Source organism: Zingiber officinale, chromosome 8A (genome assembly GCF_018446385.1).
Source record: "Zingiber officinale cultivar Zhangliang chromosome 8A, Zo_v1.1, whole genome shotgun sequence".
NCBI lineage: Eukaryota > Viridiplantae > Streptophyta > Magnoliopsida > Zingiberales > Zingiberaceae > Zingiber > Zingiber officinale.
The window spans coordinates 6,807,035-6,825,693 of NC_056000.1; the positions used below are offsets into that span (position 1 = coordinate 6,807,035).

General features: G+C 41.3%; 3 protein-coding genes and 1 pseudogene across 3 annotated transcripts; 3 read left to right on the forward strand and 1 right to left on the reverse strand.

The window, feature by feature from the left end:
• Window positions 1-4,224: 4,224 nt before the first annotated feature.
• LOC122013076 lies at window positions 4,225-4,365 on the forward strand (annotated as a pseudogene).
• A 714-nt stretch (window positions 4,366-5,079) lies between these two features.
• On the forward strand, window positions 5,080-7,215 carry LOC122012167 (beta-glucuronosyltransferase GlcAT14B-like). Its single transcript, XM_042568619.1, has 4 exons — window positions 5,080-5,925; window positions 6,084-6,159; window positions 6,224-6,339; window positions 6,443-7,215. The coding sequence occupies exons 1-4, from the start codon at window positions 5,394-5,396 to the stop codon at window positions 6,940-6,942; spliced, it is 1,224 nt and encodes a 407-aa protein (XP_042424553.1). The 5' UTR covers window positions 5,080-5,393; the 3' UTR covers window positions 6,943-7,215.
• A 2,262-nt stretch (window positions 7,216-9,477) lies between these two features.
• LOC122007879 (dynamin-related protein 5A-like) lies at window positions 9,478-13,762 on the reverse strand. Its single transcript, XM_042563408.1, has 8 exons — window positions 13,351-13,762; window positions 12,933-13,124; window positions 12,635-12,841; window positions 12,122-12,550; window positions 11,800-12,027; window positions 11,501-11,696; window positions 9,969-10,626; window positions 9,478-9,886 (listed from the first exon to the last, which is right to left on the reverse strand). Exons 1-8 carry the CDS (start codon window positions 13,720-13,722, stop codon window positions 9,700-9,702), a joined length of 2,469 nt encoding a protein of 822 aa, XP_042419342.1. The 5' UTR covers window positions 13,723-13,762; the 3' UTR covers window positions 9,478-9,699.
• A 1,341-nt stretch (window positions 13,763-15,103) lies between these two features.
• On the forward strand, window positions 15,104-16,610 carry LOC122010467 (cucumisin-like). The gene is made up of 6 exons (XM_042567007.1): window positions 15,104-15,196; window positions 15,272-15,363; window positions 15,450-15,541; window positions 15,630-15,867; window positions 15,969-16,482; window positions 16,578-16,610. The coding sequence occupies exons 1-6, from the start codon at window positions 15,104-15,106 to the stop codon at window positions 16,608-16,610; spliced, it is 1,062 nt and encodes a 353-aa protein (XP_042422941.1).
• Window positions 16,611-18,659: the final 2,049 nt, after the last annotated feature.

An 18,659-nucleotide genomic window follows, 5' to 3' on the forward strand; every position in this document is an offset into this window, starting at 1 on the left:
CACAATGTTATCAAAGTCGTGCACTCATCCGTCGATAGATGGATGATCGCCATTATGTGGCACTGACCACTTGGAGTAGACGGGCCTGAGGTTGCTCTGCCACCCAACTGAGATGTTGACGTTGGGTGGATGCGAGACTTCTGAGTCTTCGGCAGAGGCAGTAGGAAAGCGACCGGTGGCGTACAGATTATCCTTGTGGCAGACCAAACATCTGATCGGATGAAAGCGAAGTATGTGGGACAACCGTCGCCTGCTTGGGCACAGGTGTGGAGATTTCGCCCCGCTCGGATGACAAACGTGGGCTTGTCCTGGTTGGAGTTTGTGTAGTAGAGGTTGTGGCTTGGGCAACAATCTCTGCGCGATGCCTCTTTCGGCTTATCAACGACTCCCCTGAAGAAGCTGATTCTGAGGCCTTGATGACTGGAATTAAAGGAAGCTGCTCAGGTGGGGGATTCACTGCGATAACCACTTAATCATTGACCGTACGATTGGCTACTCCTTCGCTCCATTGAGTTGGAGCTCTCGTGCTCTCTTTGAGCGGATCTTCCTGAGAGCTGACCGACTGTAAACTGCAGCTCTCTAACTTAGCCACAACCGCGACATTGATCTCTACATTCGCGAGTTTGACTTTGCCGGCCAGACGTGCCCACAGCATGACTTGAGCTACAAAAGAAAAGGAGAAATCAGTTAGATTCAAAAGTTAGACCAAGAAGGAGCGTAACTAGGCTGGACGGAAGCTTTATGCGGATCAGACTCAAGCCGAACACATAGAGGACACCCTCTGGTAGAAATTTGTGCATATGGTATTTCTGATCGGCCAAACTGGAAGCTGCATGAAGGTAGTTCGAGTGGCTCTTGTATTTCTTGAGCTCTGGAGGGTTCAACACCTCTAATTGCCACCTGGTCGGGAAATCCGTCCGCTTGAGAAAGCGAACAAAAAAGTAGTAGTCCTTCCAATACTTGTTGGAGGATGACATCTTGTCAAAGAAGACTAGACCCACTCAGGCTTGGTAGAGAAAGTCCCCGGCTCGGACAGTTTGGGGTAATAGAAATAGTGAAAGAGCCGAGGAGTGAGGGGAATGCCGTGCAGACGAAACAGAACGACGACCCCGCACAGTAGCCGAAAGGAGTTCGACATTAGTTGATGGAGAGGAATACGAAAAGATTTACAAATGACAGAAAAGAAAGGGTGGGTCGGGAATTGCATACCAACGATAAATTGGTCCCTAAAGTAGCATACAAAACCTTGAGGCGGCTCGTTCGGGCGGGCAAAAGCCAAAGGAAAACCAATTTGATAATCGAATGGAATTTCAAAGGCAGCTCTCAAACTCTCGGCATCGCCTCCGTCGAACCTAGACTCAATGGACATATACTAGGGCCCAGGGACGGAGACATGAGGTTAAGAAGAGCTTGCTATTGGAAATAAAAGTCGACGAGAAACAACGAAGAAACTCGACTGAAAGAAAGAACAATAGACAAATTCGATTAAAAGGAGATGAGAGCTTACTAGAGAAATCGCTGAGATGGACGAAAAAGACGGAGGGCGCAGTGTCGCTGAGATGCTCACCGATAAAGATGAAGACGCAAAGTGAGGAAGACGGTTAAGCACACAAGGCTTATAAACATGACGGTCGATCGACCTTAGTTGTCTGATCTAGGGTCACAAAAACCTAGAAATAAATCAAACCGTTGATTTTGAAAAGGCGCACGTCTCGTCACAAGCGAATGCCCACCTATCACATTAAGCATGTGGCGACAGTATGGGACACGTGTCTTGTGGTCACCGAATAGCATTTAATGAACTTATTTAAAAAGGTATAGCCGCGTGCTCAGCCATAATTAGTAGGGATTTGCACGGTCTTCAAAAAATATGGATGATGTCAGCCACGAACGAACTTGCCCTAGGACACATAACGAAAGATAATTTGCCAAGTGTTGTTGCTTATCTTTTCGATTGGCGAAAGGAACGAGGCACAGAACTGAACTCGGCAACGACGAAATAAAGCCGAGCGACGTCGACTTGCGGGCCACCAACGATTATAGATTGACCACAGTCCGATCGGACACTATAGCATTTGGGTCGAACGGGCTTCAGAGTCGCCAACGACATCTTGTCCAATCAGACAGACTTACAACCTTCTTCGATTAGACTTGAAGGGGAAGCTTATGATGTGACGATAAGAGCCTACCTAGCATGAGTCAATTGTCACGGTGTAGGTCAAAGTCAAAGGCGGTCAACACTAGGGAAGCGGGTCATTAGTCGATCGGAGAGACCCTTATTCAATCGACCATCTGAGTAAACAAGCATAATTAGTTCGATCGACAGGATAACAAGCTACGCGGGTCGGGAGCCCAAGCCGAGCGAGCCACCAGTCTGGCTCGAAGAATGGCATTGGTATTATACACTTAATGATGCAATAAATTGATAAAAGAGGAAAAAATAGATAATTAATAAAGGAAAGAGAAAACCAAATGGAACACTCCATCTATTATTAAATGATAAGAAGTCTAGACAAAAATATCCTCCATCAGTAATCAATATCATTAAACAGGGAAAGAAGGATGGTCACCCAAAAAAAGTATAAAAGGGCCACACCAGGTATGAAAAAAAAAGACAAGAAAAAAATCTTTATCCTTAGTACTCACTTTTTCCCTCTCCTGTTTTTGACTTGAGCATCGGAGGGCCAACGTCAGAGACCCCTTCCCTGGTTTTGTTTTGTTTTGCAGAGAGCGAGGTCTTCATTCAGTCAGCGGAACTGCCACCTCCCCGGCTTTCCAGCTTCACGCCTTCGGATAGGATCACTGGTCTTTAAAGATCAATAGTATTGGTGCTAGTCTTTAAGGACCAGCACCAGCCAACATTACGTCGATGTTAGTCTTGAAAGACCAACACCAATCTTGGTAAGTGCTAATTTTAGGGTTTAGGATTTAGACCAACACCAATGTTGGTGCTGCTTTGCACACATTGGTGCTACTTGGCGCAAACAAACACCAACGTGCGCAAATCAGCAACACCACGTTGGTGTTGGTTTGCAAAAACCAACACCAACGTATGTAAACTAGCACCACGTTGACGTATGCAAACCAGCACCACACTGGTGTATGCAAACCATCACCACACTGGTGTATGCAAACCAGCACCACGCTAGTATTGCTTTGCACAAACCAACACCAATGTGCACAAACTAGTACCATGTTAGTGCTGATTTACGTAAACCAGCACCAACGTATACAAAGCAACACCAATGTGATGCTAGTTTACGCAAACTAGCACCATTGTTGGCGCTAACCAAGTGTTGGTGCTACTCTTGCAAACTTGGCTGGTGCTGGTTTCAAACCTTGTTGGTGCTGGTATTTAAAATAAGCACCAACGCCGGTTTCTACAAACCAGCATCAGCGTTTGGTGTTGGTTTGCGCAAAACAACACCAGTGTTTTGTTAGTTTGCGTATGTTAGTGTTAGTTTGCGTAAAGCAACTAGTGTGGTGCTGGTTTGCACACGTTGGTGTCGATTTGCACCAAGCAACACTAGCATGGTGCTGGTTTGCACATGTTGGTGTTGATTTACGTAAACGAGTAGCAACATGATATTGATTTACGTATATTTGTGCTAGTTTGCACTGCCAAGGCTAGTACTGGTTTCAAACCAGCACTGGTGTTGGTCTTTAAAGACTATCACCAACGTTAGTGCTTATCTTTAAAGACTAGCACCAAAGTTGGTGCCGGTCTTTAAGACCAGCACCAAAGCTGGTGCTGGTTTATCGTTGGTGCTGGTCTTAATGACTGGCACCAACGTGATGTTGGTTGGTGCTGGTTTCAAACTAGTATTGGTGTTGGAATTTAAATATTAATACTAATGTTGGTGCTGATATTTAAATACCAACATCACCTTGTATGCAGAAAAGAAAAGCGAATTGCATGCAGATAAGAGAGGAAAATAAAAAAAAAATATTCTTAGTCGCGTCAAAGCATCCACGTTGGATGTCACACACGGTTGTGCAAAGTAAGTTGCACAGGATATCATATATATATATAAATTATGTTAATATCTTTTTTTTTCTTCTCATACTAAAAATAATTTCAAAACTTATTAGTAATTTTCTCTGATTATTTTTATATAAAAAATATATATTATAATGGTTCTCTTTAGTCTCACATCTTAGGATTGACAACATCACAAGTGAAGAAGTTTCTATAAATACCTTGGGCCGGTGATATTAGAGAGTATACTTTTCTCGGCCTTTTGATTAAAATAAAGTGTAGTGTCTGTTCTTAATTTAATATCTGATCTAATAACTTAAATTAATTTTTTTATGAGGGAGAGTCGCTCTTACGTTTCACTATGGTATGGATCTGACGCACCTTATCAAGTCTAATTTTTGAGTCTAAGATATTAATGTACACATATTCATATATTATATTACACATATAAAATACGACAAAAAAACAAAATCTAAAAAATATTAACTCAGACACCTAGCAAATAAGGTTAATTATATTAATTAAATTATATATAAATAGTAATTAACTTTAAAGTAGTTATATGATTTGAATTAGAAATTTATTATTTATAATCTCACAACATTTACTAATTTTGATTCAACATCCCCTTCTCATTTTATCTACCTTTCCTCTCTTGGGTTGGAGCCTTCGTCACTATTTCTATGTTGGCAATATAATCGGATATATACCACATGAATTAAATAGAACGATTCTCTCGGAAGAAAACATTTTATTTATCTTTATTAAATATCATAGTTATTATAAAAGGAATTAACTGTCCTCTAAGTCTATGTTTTATCGGTCAAAATAATAAAAAAGATTGAATTCTAGGCAATTAAAAATTCCTCAAATGCCCACCGGCTTCAGTGCGTTTCAACTCCCAAAGTATCTTTATCGATTATATTGAAGATAAATACTAAATATTCAAATAACTTTTGATTTCGCACGTCCAAATAATTTTTTTTTCGATATTCAAAATTAGAAAATTCACGTTAGTGGGGCAATTGCAGTTGAGTCTCACCTGACATATAATAAACTTTCTTAAATCTTATCATCAAGTCAACTGAAATAATTCCTTTTTATTTTATTTTATCTATTCTCTTTTCCTTGACATGAATCCGGTATGTTTGAGAAAAAGGAGGATCCAGTTTAATCCTCTTCATCTTGCGTTATTTCGATTTCTCATTTCGATTTCCATGTTCTAATTCTCACGAATTCATCGTCCGTTCTTCCAGAGTGCGATCGCCGCACGATTTGTGATCCTCGCGAATCCGCTCGCGTTTTCTCTCTCTCTCTTTCTTTTCCTTAATCCTTTTGGTGAGAAACGCTCGTCGAATCGAAAGATCACTGATTTAGAAGCGCCCGGAGATCGCATTTAATTTCTGCGGATTCGATGGAGTTAACGAGGGCAAAAGGCCAATTTCCGATGGAGAAGCGATGGGCGTGGCCGCTGTTTCTCATCGCGGCCCTCCTCGCCGTCGCCATCATCTCCTCCAACATCGGCATCATCTCCTCCTTCCGCACCATGTTCGTCGTCGTCCGCGCCGCGCCCGCGGCGGATCCTCCCCCGTCCCCGGCGCTTCCTCGACTCGCCTACCTGATATCCGGGTCGAAGGGCGACCTGGACCGCCTCTGGCGTGCGCTGCGGGCGATGTACCATCCCCGCAACCTCTACGTCGTGCACCTCGATCTGGAGTCGCCGGTGGGGGAGCGGCGCGAGCTCTCCGCGCGCGTCGCGGGGGACGCTGTCTTTGCGGCCGTCGGCAACGTGCGCGTGATCGAGAAAGCCAACATGGTCACTTACAGAGGCCCGACGATGGTGGCCAACACGCTCCACGCTTGCGCCATATTGCTCAAGATGGGGAAGAACTGGGATTGGTTCATCAATCTCAGCGCATCGGATTACCCCCTTGCTACACAAGACGGTGAGTCTCTTCATGCTTACAAATCCTTTAAAACCAAGCTATTCCTGTAGAATCATTAAAAAAAAAATCATAAAAATGATGTCAGACCGGATCAAAGATACTTGTTCATGTTCTTTATCATCTCTGGTCTCTGATTGGGATTTCGTTCTTACCTGTAGATATATTACATGCCTTTTCATCTCTGCCGAGGAACATAAGCTTTATGGAGCATACAAGCAGATTGGGGTGGAAAGAGTTAGTATAAACTTGATCTTCGTATCATATAAATTGGCTTCGACTCTGGTCCTTGTGTTTGCAGGCTGAAGAGAGCAAGGCCTCTGATAGTCGATCCAGGACTGTATTCCGTTAACAAATCGGATATCTTCTGGGTTACACCCGAGAGAGGGTTGCCATCCGCATTCAAATTGTTCACAGGTACAAAGTTTACTGTGCGTGATTTTTTTCTTCGTTTTAAGGAAGAAACTATTGGCAATGTCATAGCTTGAATGTTCCTCCAACGTAACCTTCTTCTTAACAGGGTCTGCGTGGGTTGCGATCACCCGGGAGTTTGCTGAGTTCTGCGTGTGGGGATGGGACAACCTGCCAAGAATCCTGCTCATGTACTACACCAACTTCGTCTCCTCGCCGGAGGGATACTTCCAGACAGTAATCTGCAACTCGCCTCAGTTCGCTCGCACCGTCGCTAACCATGACCTCCACTACATCTCCTGGGACAGGCCTCCCAAGCAGCACCCTCACGACCTCACCGTGGATGACTTCCCCAAGATGGTCGGGAGCAATGCCCTCTTCGGCCGCAAGTTCAAGCGTAACGATCCCGTGCTGGACAAAATCGACGCGGAGCTCCTTGGCAGAGGCAAAGGAGACTTGGTCCCCGGTGGATGGTGTCGAGGCGATCCTCCGTGCTCGAAAGTAGGCGATGTCACGAGACTTGTGCCTGGGAATGGCTCGGAGAGGATAGCTTCGCTGTTCGACAGAACTGTTCGATCGAGAATGTTTTCACGAAACCAGTGTAGATAGAACTACTGCTCTGCCAGTGGATCGAAAATGTCTTTCAGATGTAGAGCACATCTTCTGGTGCGATAGTGCGTCATCATCCCAATAATGCAGCATCTTAGTGAATTTCTGGTGCTGCTGAAACTCAATGTTAGAATGTCACGGAGGATAGAATATTTTGAAGTTTAGGTGGAGTGTGTAAGTTATAGAAGCATAGCTGAAGTAGGATCTAGATCGAGTTGAATTTTCAAGCATGTTATCAGAAGGAGCAATTGAATAACCTCTGTTAGAACCAAAGGAATGGCCTGTTAATTTTGATAAAACTCGAGCTTAATTTGAGCTAAACAAGTTTGAATAAGCTCGATAGATAACTAAATTAATTAACTTGAACATAACTAAACTTAGCTCATTCGATTGCATCTATTTTTTAAAATATTTTTTAAAATGAAAATTATTCTATTTGCTCCAAATCTGCTACCAATCCATGGAAAATTCGGCCACTCAACACGTAAACTCTGGAAATGTGATTGATCCTATTTAGAAGCTGTGAGAGATAGAATTTCGGTGAACTTGTGAGAAGGTGGAGATTGCTCTTGGCTTCTGTTTGGTAGGGTATAATATATCTTGTAATGTAATTAAGATTATATTACAAGGTTGATTATTTTGTTTGGTTTAATTTTAAATTTATAATGTAATATGATCTGGATTACAAAAGTTACTGAAGTTTTGTAATATGTATTATAGAATAAATACTATGTAATCCGATCACATTATGAGGTTACCGTTTAACTAAAATTTAAATACTGAATATACCCTCCGCCGCCGGCCACGCCACTATTGGCGGCGCGACCGCCGCCACCCCTGCCGCCTGCGGCCGGCGGTTGCCGGCGCGCCCACCGTTGGTTGCAGTGGCTGCTGCAAGCTCCAGCAAAGGTGCGGCGGCCACCGGTAGAGGTCGCAAGATATTTTTATTATTTTATAATAATATGAATTATCTTCCTTATAAAAAATAATGAACACCAAACAAAAGAATGTAATATCTTTGTAATCAAAGATTAAATACATTACATTACCAATCGTAGTAATGTAATCAAAATTACATTACAAATTTGATTATATTACAAGCTCGATTATATTACACTCAACCAAACGTAACCTTGGTATAATCAGCTTCTAGGATTTCAATGTTTAACAATGTATCCAAGGCTGATCAGTTTGACCAAGGGTAAATCAAAACAGGACTTGATGTTTATAAAAAAAAAAGTCTAGTTAGGACTAGATAGTTAGTAAGAGAAAGTTCTAACTAGAAATTAGACGAGCGAAAAGTTTACTAAGTGACTAGTCCTAATTGAAGGTTAAGCAGGGAGAAGCTCTAGTGAGTGAAGCTAAGCTCCAGTGAGTGAAGCTAAGTTCTAGTGAATGAAGCTAGGTGGTAAAAGTCTTTGTGAGTGAAGCCAGATAATGGAACCCTAATGAGTAAAGCTAGACCCTAGTGAGTAAAACTAAATGGTAGAAATCCTTGTAAGTGAAGCAGTAGAAGTTTTAGTAAGTGAAACTAGGTCCTAGTGAGTAAAGGTAAGTAGAGAAAGTCCTAGTGGGTGAAGCTAGGTAGTAAAAAATCCTAGGGGGAGGTTGGGTAATGAGAAGTCTTGGAAGAGTAAACTCCAAGCATGTGTGATCAAATGATTTCCAATCGACCGCATGTGATCAACTGGATCAACGGATCTTGAAAGCTGCAACCGTTGATTTGCTTTAATATTTTATATCTATTGTGCAAATTTAATATTTTAAGAAAATCTTAGTTTATTAGGTTGATCAGACACTAAATAGGACCAAAAAAAGACTAAATATATCCGGAGAACTAAATGTTTGACAGATAAGGTTAGATAAGCAACATGAAGAGAGATCTAATGAGGACGTGTTTTCTGTTAAGAAAACAGTAGACGTCGATCCGACTTAGGATTTCAGCGAAATATAAAGTTAGGACTGGATAGTCATGTAATTGTCAAAATATTTATTTTTCATATTATACAAGTTTTGCTAACTCTATGGGGTAGGACATCGAAGCTAGAAGCTAAATGGAAAAAGGAGTTCTAAGCGCTCGGAAAGAGACCAGGCGGCTTGAGGTCAAAGCGTTGAAGTGAGGCTAGACACTTGTATGGTGCTACCACTTGTTTAGATGAGTTGGCATGCTCCAATTGACCGGCACACATCAGTATTCAGGCACCCTAGGTAGTCCAAACCTCCAATGATGAATAGAGGCTAATATATAGAACTTTACTCAAATACAGCTATATCAATATTCCAAGCGCATAAAAGAGGATAACCCAGCGTCAAAACGGGATTAAATAGACCTTAGCCCATATGCCTATAAAGTACAGTCAGCGACAATTATCAAAGACGACGTCTTTTCAGATGATAGGTGGAGTGTGTAAGCTATAAAAAGCATAGGTGAAGTAAGATCAAGTTGAAGTAATCAAGTTGAAGTTGAATTATTCTATTTGCCTCAGATCTGGTACCAATCCATGGAAAATTCGGCCACTCAACACGTAAACTCCGTGAAAATGTGATAACAATAAATTCAACTCTGAACGCGTTCAATATCTCGTTACAGATGATGACTAGGAAATTCCCATGAAACTCAAATACCTTTCATAAAGAAATTGAAAGATTCATTTCGTGAACCAACTCTAACACAATCTTCGGTCAAATCTTTAGTTTTTTTCATCGATGAAGCCTTTGAGATCGCCCAAAGTATAGACATCATCTGCAAGAGATGCATTATAGGGTCCGAGCAATGTTCTTGAACTCATTGAGGCAAGACTGTAGGATCTTTTGGCGCTTGTTAAGTGACTGCCTTTCATTTTGAAGAATGTCGACAGCACCAGGTGCCACGAACATGTCCATGAACTTTTCATCGTTTACGGCAAATAGTTCGAGGCCGAGAGCAACAAACAGTCTTTCTCTACTGCAGCATTGAACAGAAGATCTTACAAGTTAACAAACATCCAACAGCACTGGAAGAGAATGTGGAGGCATAGGAAGCATACCAGGGAGTTAAGAATCCAGCACTCAAGGCCGAGAGGACATTTCTCTCGATCAGAACTTGGCGAATCCTAGCGAAATGTTGAGCTGACATGGAACAGATCTCGGCATACGAAGATCCAGCTTTTGAGCCCATAGTACCTGCCCCAAACAATATGCTGTTGTTTTGGAATCTGTTAGCATCTACATTTCTTCCACCAGCAAGTCTTGCTTGCCGTTTCCTCCCTCCGACATCCATTAGGTTCCCAATTTCCTTCTTCTTGATCCCGAAATCATCACTTGGCTGATCAGGTGAAGGTGTTTCGGGAACTGTCAATTGGCTTTCTCTAAGCACATCCTTTGTTGTTTCAGTTACTTTACCAGGCGTTGAGTGTTGTTGATCTTTAGGCGCTACATTCTCTTGATCAGCACCAACTTCATCTGCTGCACTGTCTGACAGTTCGGGGAAAAATGAGGCAGCAGGAAGCTGACTATATCTCCCGACATCAGCTACAAGATCATTCTCATAGCAGACTTGGGAGTAGGGGCTAGTCACTGAATTGAGATGGTGTTGCACTATTTGTTTGCATTGCTTGGATAGATCATGGATGAAGTTGTTGTAAGAACGCCTTAGAGCAGCATGAAATCCAATGTACCCATCCATATCACCATTTTTCTTCCGGTCTGAACCGATATGAATAGATTAGTAGGATAAAAAGCACTTATAAAAATAGTGTCACGAAAACAAAATAATTACTGTAAGTCAAGACCAAGATAAATTTTTAGTATTATATCGCATCTAGACAAACCCAAAAAACTGCAACAAACATAGTTTGATGACAATGATAACGACCATGATGATTATCTGAACTGAAGGATACAATGGACAAGTTCATACACAAAGTATCAAGTATTTCTGAATAAGACTATTCAAATGAGCATTGAGGTGCAAAACATTCATTTCTGAAATGAGGCAACAGCAACAACATAAAAAATTTGACAGATTCTAAAGAATTTTGTTTACTTACATTGTTTAGTGCATGGAAATGCAGAATACCAAAGAGATACCACCAATACTAGAAAATGATAAACCCCACATCAGTGGCTTGTTGGAAAAATGTGAAATGTTACTCAACTTCACGAAAAAGTAACGTACACTCCAAGGGGGTTTCTGTTTTCTGTGCGGCTTACTATAATCAGCTGTCAGCTAAGTAACAATCAAGTGCTAAAGAGAGTATGCATTTACTTTCACAATTCATATTGTTACATATATAACTTTTTATTGGAGTTAAGCATGCAATTAACTAGAGAACTTTATTCAAAGAAATTTAAGAGAGATGTTTGCAATCTTAAGGAGCAAGTTGTAAGAGAAAACAGTTACTCATAATTTGAGAAACAATATATTACTTGAAAAAAAAACTTATTCAAGATCTTCTATCCCCCAATGTTTCCTTCTTATGAATCCAGGCATTAAATGAACCTCACATACATAAAGTACATATTACCCAAACAGAGAAAAAGGATTCTAACACAACAAAATGACCAGTTAGCAACTTACACTCAGAGTCATGACTTCGGTTGCGCACCAAAGCAAGGTCAAAAAGGCTTTTAAGAACAAATGAAAGGCGTTCACATGCTGTATCCAGAAGAGGAGCAAGCCAAGCTCGTGCAGCAGCACGTGCTATTTCAGCAGCTGCCTCGGATAAACCTCCACCCCCTCCTCTTCCAGCATAAGCAAGCAGTATATTTGCAACCTGAATGCCAAGGGCATTGTTGAAATAACTTAACAATAAGCTTGCAACAATTCAAATTTACTCAAAAGTCAGAAAAAACCAGCAACTGTAAATTTAGTTTTACTTTCTCTCTAGAAACTTGTGGGCACTCAATAGAATATGTAGCACATCTGAATTCATGCATTACTCTCTCAAACGCTGCTCCTCCATAAAGTCTAAGGGTGTGATTTGGAGGCTTCAGGGCCACAGTGACTCCAGGCCAGCTTCCGTTACCACTCTCTGACCGCTCTTCACCAGTGGTTTTACCCCATTGCTCAGGAGCTGGATCCGCTGCTCCTTCAATTAAGGTCACCTAAAAGAATGCAGAAATATCATCTGATGTACAAAAATAAGTACAACGCGAAGAAGAAATGAACTCAATAATGGAGATTCAAATACATCTGTACCATATGACTGCAGATAGAAGCTACATACAACATAGCTGAATGCCTAAGTTGGGTAACATCAGAGGTTGCCTGTAACTTGGATTCTATCCTGATTAATTCAATGGACACTTCGTTACAACGCTGTTCTAATTGCGCAAGTGTAGCCGGAGCCGCTTCCTTGTATCGATTTTGAAGTTCAGTTTCTAAGAATTCACGTAGACGACTAAATCCAACATATGGTCCAAACTTTTCCTCATTAAATCCTCCCTTAACATTATCACGCAAATGGCGATGTACTTCTGCATCTACCTGAGAAATCTGTCTACGGAATTCCTCATTTGTAACAGTTCCACGATCCTTGGGCAGAGCCACAAAAAAAGGGTGAACATTTTCGCCTAGGTATCCACTTGCACTTAGATAGTTATCTACTTCCCATCGTTCAGTAAATTCCTAAAGGCACGCATTAAAACAAAAAAAATAATGTAATGAAGTTAAACAGAATTATCAACAATTAAATGGGGGAGATTCTGACACCTTCAAGCGATTATCAAACTTAGAAATGACTATAAGTGTTCGTTTAAAGTTTGGATCAATCTCACGGACTGCATCCAACCATAGGGAAGAACACCATTCCACACTGCTCTGCTGAAGGAACAGGAGAAGGCGATGAGGCGGGCTTGCTAACGACTTCACCATTGACAAAATCTCACTAGGAGTGCTCTCTGGTTCTCCTTTCTTTGCCTATAAGAGAGAAGTTTAAGACGCAATGAATGAGAAAAAATGGAAGCTTAATTTTATTTCTTTAGCAAGTTTGCTGAAATAAATAAATCACCTTCAGGACAAAGCCAGGGGTGTCGATAATGGTGAGATTAGGACAATAGGCATATTCAGCTCGCATCACAATAGGTTTCGAGGAAACAGCAGCCTGAACCTTTCTTAGATGCGTTTCTGTTCTTGATCTTATAACATCAGCTATTGAAGGAGCCAAAACAATTGGGGCTCCATACTCTTCTGAGTCTTCTTCCTGTTGTTATAAAAGTCCGGCAATGAGCATACCATTCATCAAACCTATATTACCAAATAAAGAAAGGCGAAATCTTGATAAAAATAAAAATAATAATAAAAAAGACAATTTTTGTCACACGATGCAGAAACCTCTGGACAATTTACAGGCTAGGAAATATAAAGGAGATAAACCCTAAAAATTGAGAGAAACATAAAAAGAAATCTAATACTCCAGGTATTTACACCTGAAATCTGCATCGAGGTTCGAGGGCGGACGGATCGTGGACCATCTGGAGTACGAGGGGTCTCCGGGTGCCCATCTCCACCTCCCGCACGTTGAACCGGAAGCCGAGGAGAGCTTCAAGAAGTGAGCTTTTGCCATCAGATTGACCGCCGAGGGCGACGATCTCAGGAATGGGAAGCTTCTCGCCGAAGGCGACGGCGGCTGCTTGCAGGCGGTTGTAGGCCTCAAAGCGGGTCCTGAAATCGGAGGACGCAGCGGTCGAGACAGAGGATTCCATCTGCGCAGGAGGCAGAGCTCTCCGGGAGGCGGAGGAATGGGTCTTTGAGTTCGGGGTTTTCACCGGAGTAGAGCCCTGGAATCCATTGGCCGCCATGGTACAGCGAGAGTGAGAGAAAGAGAGAGATTCGGAAATTTGAAATGAAGCGAATTGGGATCGGGAGGGATAAGAATAAAAGAGAAACAGGCGATAGCCGGTGGCCCGGTGGGATGGTAAATGGATTGGGCTTTCATAATAGCCCATATCAAGATATAGAATTTTTATCTTCGCCTTCAACTTCAAATTTATTTTGCACCTGCAATTATTCGATTTACATCTTTTTCCAATTCTTTGAAATTTTTAGTGGAAAAAAGGTGAAAGACCGTAATTTATATAAAGTTTTGACTCTTTTAAGTAAATAGTCTACACAATACTTGGTAGATTAGAGTGAAATGATTGGGAAAAATAAATTTCAACATGAATTATGGTAGATTAAGTGAAAATGAATATATGATAATGAACTTTAAAAAAATACATATATTTTTAGATATTTTATTACTAGTCCATGTAAAATTAATTAGATCTGAATTTAATCACATTCTTTTAGATTATTGATGGTAAACTACTGTTGAAAAAAATTGAATATATTAAATAGGATATCGTTGCACTTTTAATATTTTTAAAAAATTTAAAGATGTTAGATTCGTATTAAATAAACATCATTGTACTAATATTATTCCGTTGAATATAATCATATGTATTTAATTATTTTTAAATTATATAAGATCCTTAAATATTTTTAACTAGGAATTTGACAAGGGGACGAAGTGGCATTTAGAAAAACAGATATTTCATTTTTTGAAATTTTAAAAAGCTAAGTAAGATGTACTCTTTTATATACATACTATTTATATCCTAACAATAACTGCACAACATTTGTACATTTAAAAAGTATAATTTTGTTGTAATACTCAATAATAAATATACACAATAAGGTAATATTTTTAATCAACTCACAGAAAATAAAAGGTTTCCCAGAATATAAAAACCTAATATTTAAAATTTTAATAATTATCAATGTAGAATCAGAGTGATGTACTGCTGTAAATTCTGGTACCATAAGGATAAGTTTAGTTGATTATTAATAGAAATATATATTAAAATTGAAATCTAAAATAATGCTCTAATATATATCCATCTTAATGTGTTATTCTAAATTATAATAACTAAAGATAATTAATCGAGCAAAGTTAAGGATATACATCTTTGACTTTGACTCCTTCTCTAATAAATAAAATCATTGATATATATATTTTATATCTCAACCTAAAAAAAATTGATCCATATCATCGTATCTCTCCGTTGAATCAGTAAACACTTTATTAGTAAACACTCATGCATTTAAGATAAATTCATCAACAATTTTATCCCTAAAAACTTGAGCACTATAAATTTCCATTATTTCTATCACTAAATGTACAAATCCTTAGGAACACTAATGGCTCCTCCACTATCCTATCTGATTTCTCTTGCACTTTTCATATCTTTTATTCTTCTGCCCGCATCAGCTTCATCAAATGAAGAAAGAAGGGTAATCATATTGCAATTGTAAATTTAGTTTGTAAAAATTGTTATTTAATCTAATTTAAATCAATAAATATTGCAGATTTATATTGTGTATATGGGAGCTCTACATTCATCAGAGTATCCAACCTCTGAACTCCATCTTAATTTGCTCAAACAAATTCTTGTAAATGGGTAATAATTAAGTTGATATTACCTTATTTTGTAAAAAGTTAATTATATTTTGTTGAATTTTGAGACTAAAACAATTTATAATGCAGTTCCCCCAGTGAGTCATTGGTGTATAGTTACCAGAGGAGTTTCAGTGGATTTGCTGCTAAACTTACGACTGAAGAGGCTGAAACATTGAATGGTATATTGAATAGTTATTATTTTGACGATAAAAATAGATATATAATAAATAAATAAACAATAATAATATAAACATAAATGAATTTCAGGAATGAAGGGAATAGTTTCAGTATTTCTTAGTAAAATCATGGAGCTTCGTACGACGAGGTCATGGGATTTCCTCAACTTCACGCAGATAGTTAATAGGAATCCCACAATGGAAAGTAATGTCATCATTGGAATGTTTGATACTGGAATTTGGCCGGAATCCAAATCCTTCAATGATAAGGGATTGCGACCTCCGCCGAGGAAATGGAAGGGTGCTTGCAAAAACATGACATGTAACAAGTATATATGTTAATTTATAATTATTTGACTGAATTTATTATATATGTTTAAAGTTGCGACTAATATAAATTTATGGTTGATTGAATATATAATTAATTAAGCAAAATTATCGGCGCGCGTTACTACAATGGCGGAGGCCTTTACCAGTCGGACGAAGCATCTCCGCTCGACTTCATAGGTCACGGGTCGCACACATCTTCCATCGCCGCCGGCCGGAGCGTCTCCCAGGCCAGCCTCTACGGCCTCGCGAAGGGCACTGCTCGGGGGGCCGTGCCGTCGGCGAAGCTCGCTGTGTACAAGGTGTGCGCGTCGTTCTTGTGCTACGAGCATGACATCTTGGCGGGATTTGACGATGCGATCGCCGATGGCGTCGACATCATCTCCGCGTCAATCAGCTTCCCCTACCATGCCCATGATTACTTCGACGACGCGATAGCAATTGGTTCGTTCCACGCCATGGCGAACGGGATTTTAACGTCGACCGCCGCTGGGAACTCAGGGCCAGGTCATTACTCGGTCGGCAACGTGGCACCGTGGTTGATATCGGCGACGGCGAGCAGCATCGATAGGCATATAATTGGCAGGGTGGTCACGGGAGACAATGTGTCCACTACGGTGAGTAAATTAATTAATCATACAATTTAATTAACCATATGCAAAATTAAACTTGTGTTCTTAATCTTGTTTATCTATTATACATACTGATACAGTGCGTATTTTGTGGGGTCAATAAGATGATGTGATTCGGAGTCAAGGCCGCAAGAGGGTCATAAGTCAGACCCAACGTGTAGGTTGGAACATACATGCCTTGGATAGCAATAAGCAAATACGGGTCGGGAGTCAGACCCAATGTGCAGGTCAAAACATATATGTCCTGGATAGCAATAAGCAGATGCGGGTCGGGAATTAGACCCAGCGTGCAGGTCGGGACGTACATACCTTGGATAGCAATAAGCAAATACGGGTCGGGAGTCAGACCCAGCGTGCAGATCGGAACATACATGCCCTGGATAGCAGTAAGCAGATGCGGGTCGGGAATCAGACCCAGCGTGCAGGTCGGGACGTACATGCCTTGGATAGCAATAAGCAAATACGGGTCGAGAGTCAGACATAGTGTGCAGGTCGGGACATACATGTCTTGGATAGCGGTAAGCGAATACAGGTCAAGAACTAGATCCATCATGCATGTTGGGATATACATGCTTCAGATGACGCAGACGAAGGTGGGTCAGGAGGTCAGACACTACATGACAAACATACCTGCAAGGAATCGTAACCACCTGTCAGAGAATAATCATCACATGTCAGGGAATATTCTAATGATAGGAGGCTCATACTCCTCTGGGTTCCTACGCCAGCCTATAAAAGAAAGCCATGTGTCAACCACCACTAGACAGAGCCTGACATCCGACATTCCCTGACATTCGCCAGGTTCCAGAAGCCTCAGTTGCAGTATAAAAAGGGATGTTTTGTCCCTTACGTAGGTACACTCACTCGTCATTTCTGACCAGTCTTTTACTTTTCGTCTTTTCTCTTTGTGATTTCTGGGGAAAAAGTACCTGACTTGAGCGTCGGAAAGTCTGACCCGAGGACTTTTTCCCTGGTTTTTTTGTCTCTAACGACTGGTGGACTCGTCTGCGTGTGTGTAGAACAATAGCATCATCATCCTGATCGTTTCTCGCCGTAGGACCGCCCGTGCAAACCTTTCCAGGGGGTACCTCGCTGATTAGGCATCTCGACGACTCTCCGTCAACTTTTCGCACAACAAGGCCCGCCTTCATCCGACTCAGCTTCCGGACGGGATCAAATTTGGCGTCGTCTGTGGGAACACAACAACCTGTTCCAGAACATGACGATGGAGGAGTCTGGCCGCATAAATGTTACTATGGCTTTGCCGGAGAGTACGAGCTCTTCAAGGAGGCTAAGAGGCGAGCAGCCTCTGAAAAACAGGCGACTGTTTCGCGACCAAGACAAGCCCCTGTTAAAGCTTCCAAGGAGTCCCTCTCAGTTTCAAATCGGGGCTCTAAGAGAAAGCAGCCTGAGGTATTTCCTCAAATGCCTTATCGTGAGCCTGGCGTTGGATATTATCAGCCAAAGTCTTAACGGCAAAGCCTCAAGAAGGAACAACCTCAAGTCTCCATGGCTGAAAGTTCCTTGCCACGAGACTCGAAGAAGGGAAAGGCCCTTATCGTACCAGAGGTATTCCCCGAAGATCCGGATGAGAAAGTGTTGGTGCAGTTAGCACTAACGATTCAACCCAGGTTTTGATGAATGACAAATAGGTTAAGTTAGGTTTATTGTTGATCTAACACTCTGATCGAGTGTGCAGGATAAGTCCAGACAGGTCGACGGGCTGACCGGATGTCTGGCACGAAGTCCAGCTAGGTCGACGGGCTGACCAGATAGCTGGCACGAAGTCCAAGCGGGTCGACGGGCTGACCGGACGCTTGGCAAGAAGTCCAGCTAGGTCGACGGGCTGACCGGATAGCTGGCGAGAATTCCAGACGGGTCGAAGGGCTGACCGGACGTCTGACAGGTAAGTAAGGTAAGTCACTGGAGGGGAGTGATTGCGAGGATGCGTTCCCGGGAAGGGAACATTAGGCGTCGATCCGGCTTAGATCCATTTCGGATATCTAAGTCGAGATCGTGACTAGATTCCGGTCTCGGAAAGACGGAATCTAAGTCATACTTTTTCTGTTAATTCATTGTGCTAACAATCTGTGTTGCAGGGTATATTTTGCCTCGGACTAACCTTGTTTTGCAGGAGAAGGAATCTCTGGAAAAAGGTGGTC

Coding starts and splice junctions, on each gene's coding strand:
- LOC122012167 (XM_042568619.1), top strand. CDS start 5,394: ATGGAGTTAACGAGGGCAAAAGGCCAATTTCCGATGGAGAAGCGATGG. Junction 5,926..6,083: donor CCCCCTTGCTACACAAGACG/GTGAGTCTCTTC, acceptor TCTTACCTGTAG/ATATATTACATGCCTTTTCA. Junction 6,340..6,442: donor CGCATTCAAATTGTTCACAG/GTACAAAGTTTA, acceptor TCTTCTTAACAG/GGTCTGCGTGGGTTGCGATC.
- LOC122007879 (XM_042563408.1), bottom strand. CDS start 13,722: ATGGCGGCCAATGGATTCCAGGGCTCTACTCCGGTGAAAACCCCGAAC. Junction 12,551..12,634: donor AGTTTGATAATCGCTTGAAG/GTGTCAGAATCT, acceptor GCGTGCCTTTAG/GAATTTACTGAACGATGGGA. Junction 12,028..12,121: donor CTTCTATCTGCAGTCATATG/GTACAGATGTAT, acceptor GCATTCTTTTAG/GTGACCTTAATTGAAGGAGC.
- LOC122010467 (XM_042567007.1), top strand. CDS start 15,104: ATGGCTCCTCCACTATCCTATCTGATTTCTCTTGCACTTTTCATATCT. Junction 15,542..15,629: donor AGAGGCTGAAACATTGAATG/GTATATTGAATA, acceptor AATGAATTTCAG/GAATGAAGGGAATAGTTTCA. Junction 16,483..16,577: donor GAGACAATGTGTCCACTACG/GTGAGTAAATTA, acceptor ATACTGATACAG/TGCGTATTTTGTGGGGTCAA.